The sequence below is a fragment of the Phaethon lepturus genome, unplaced genomic scaffold (genome assembly GCF_000687285.1).
Source record: "Phaethon lepturus isolate BGI_N335 unplaced genomic scaffold, ASM68728v1 scaffold30568, whole genome shotgun sequence".
Classification (NCBI taxonomy): domain Eukaryota; kingdom Metazoa; phylum Chordata; class Aves; order Phaethontiformes; family Phaethontidae; genus Phaethon; species Phaethon lepturus.
The window spans coordinates 1850-3516 of NW_010555982.1; the positions used below are offsets into that span (position 1 = coordinate 1850).

Sequence of the window (1667 nt, forward strand, 5' to 3'; positions counted from 1 at the left end):
TGTTCCTGTAATCCTGGCTGTCCTGCAGCCGCTGGGCTGGGGAGCAGAGCCGGGCGCTGCCCGGGTCTCCAGAGGGATCAGCCCACAGGGGGAAGGAATGCTCCATGGAGGAGGTGTGTGACCCTGCCTACCCGTGGGCTCACGACCTTGGCCTCCACGGAGCCTGGCCCTGCACGCAGCCTGCGGGAGAGGGCTCCCTCCGGGGGGGCAGTCCCTGGGGATCCTCTGGGATGTGTTCTTGCCATGTGGAGGGAAGTGGGGGGGGATCCCTGTGGGGCCTGCATGCTGCTGCGAACCAGCCCTGCTCTCCGTTGCAGTTCTTTGCCAGCATGCTGACCTACCCCTTCGTGCTGGTCTCCAACCTGATGGCTGTTAATAACTGCGGGTGAGTCTGCCACCAGCTGCCAGCCCACGCCTGGGTGACGTCGGTGATGGTCACATCCCTCCGTGCTGGATCAGCTCCCAAATCTACTTTGCCTGGATGGCAAAGAGGTCTCAAACTAGCTGTGAGGTTGATCACTTGTCAGTAGCGCTGGGCCGGTGGGGCATGGGACGTGTAGGGCAGGAGCCTGGTCTTGAAAGGGCCAGTTTGGAGGTCAGCCCAGTGTGGAGCTGCAGAGGGGATGGGTTCTACCTCACCAGCTCAGGCCTGGGTGGAAATAATTCGCTGTGGGTCTCCTTTCCCCAGGCTGGCTGGGGGCCTCCTCCCCTACGCACCCACCTACTCCTCCTGGCTGGACTGCTGGAGCCAGCTGCACAGGGAGGTAAGTGGCCAGAGCCGGGCGGTGCAGGGACGCTCCTGGCCGTGGAGAAGAGCTGGGTGGGAACCCTGTGGGGTCTGGGTGGGCCGCACTGGGGCTGGGGGCAGCCCTGACTCACCCAGCGATGGCCATCTCTCCTTTCCAGGGTAACATGAGCCGAGGGAACAGCCTGTTTTTCCGCAAGGTGCCCGCAGGGAAGCGATATGTGTGGGAGGAGAGGAGGTTTCGCTGAAGCTGGAGCTGAGTTGTGAAGCCAATGTTGGGCTCTGGAGACAAAGAATTATGAGAGAGTGGTGATTTCTATACAGTTTTTTAAAATCATTTCATGCTGAGACATGAAGGTGGAGGTATGAGAGTCTGTCATGGGGCCAGGGGCGTCCTGGAGCGGGGCTGGCAGATCTCCAGCATTCCCTCCCTGATCCAACCACTGTCCCAATGATTCCCTATTCCCTTATTGTTTATCTGACCCCTTTCCATCAGCCCAGTGCCTGCGAAGGCCCTGCTAAAGCTGCAGCCAGCCCGGCTGGGTGCCGGATCAGTCCCACAAGATGTCATTGCATCTGTCCTGTCCCCTTGGGAACTGGTGCCTGTGGCTTGTCATCTTTTTAGCCTTGAAAGCATGGATGTTGCCCAGGCTCCTCGTTAAATCCACTGGCAGAAATCCCTCTCCTGCTTCCCCCTGTTATGCCCTGGGAGCAGCTTCCTGGCCTCGGACCCAGTTAAGGCTGTTTTCACCAGAGGAAATTCCCATGTGAGAGAGCGGTGCCCGGAACCATCACCTCTGTACAAATAATGGCTTTTTTTAAAGACCGGCTGTACGAGCGGCACAGGCGCTGGGGAAGCAACAGCCCTGACTACCCCAGGGGCTGCCCGCAGCCCGAGCAGGAACGGAAGCCGCTTGTTAAT

At 59.7% G+C, this 1667-nt stretch overlaps 1 protein-coding gene across 1 annotated transcript in view; it reads left to right on the top strand.

The window, feature by feature from the left end:
- Positions 1 to 1094, top strand: part of MTCH2 (mitochondrial carrier 2) — a gene marked incomplete at its 5' end in the record, with an annotated part of 2940 nt that extends 1846 nt beyond the window's left edge. Inside the window, 3 exons of the mRNA XM_010292344.1 lie at positions 318 to 385; positions 689 to 764; positions 907 to 1094. Coding sequence (XP_010290646.1) covers positions 318 to 385; positions 689 to 764; positions 907 to 993 — 231 coding nt within the window. The remainder of the gene's footprint in view (positions 1 to 317; positions 386 to 688; positions 765 to 906) is intronic.
- Between the last annotated feature and the right edge of the window lie 573 nt (positions 1095 to 1667).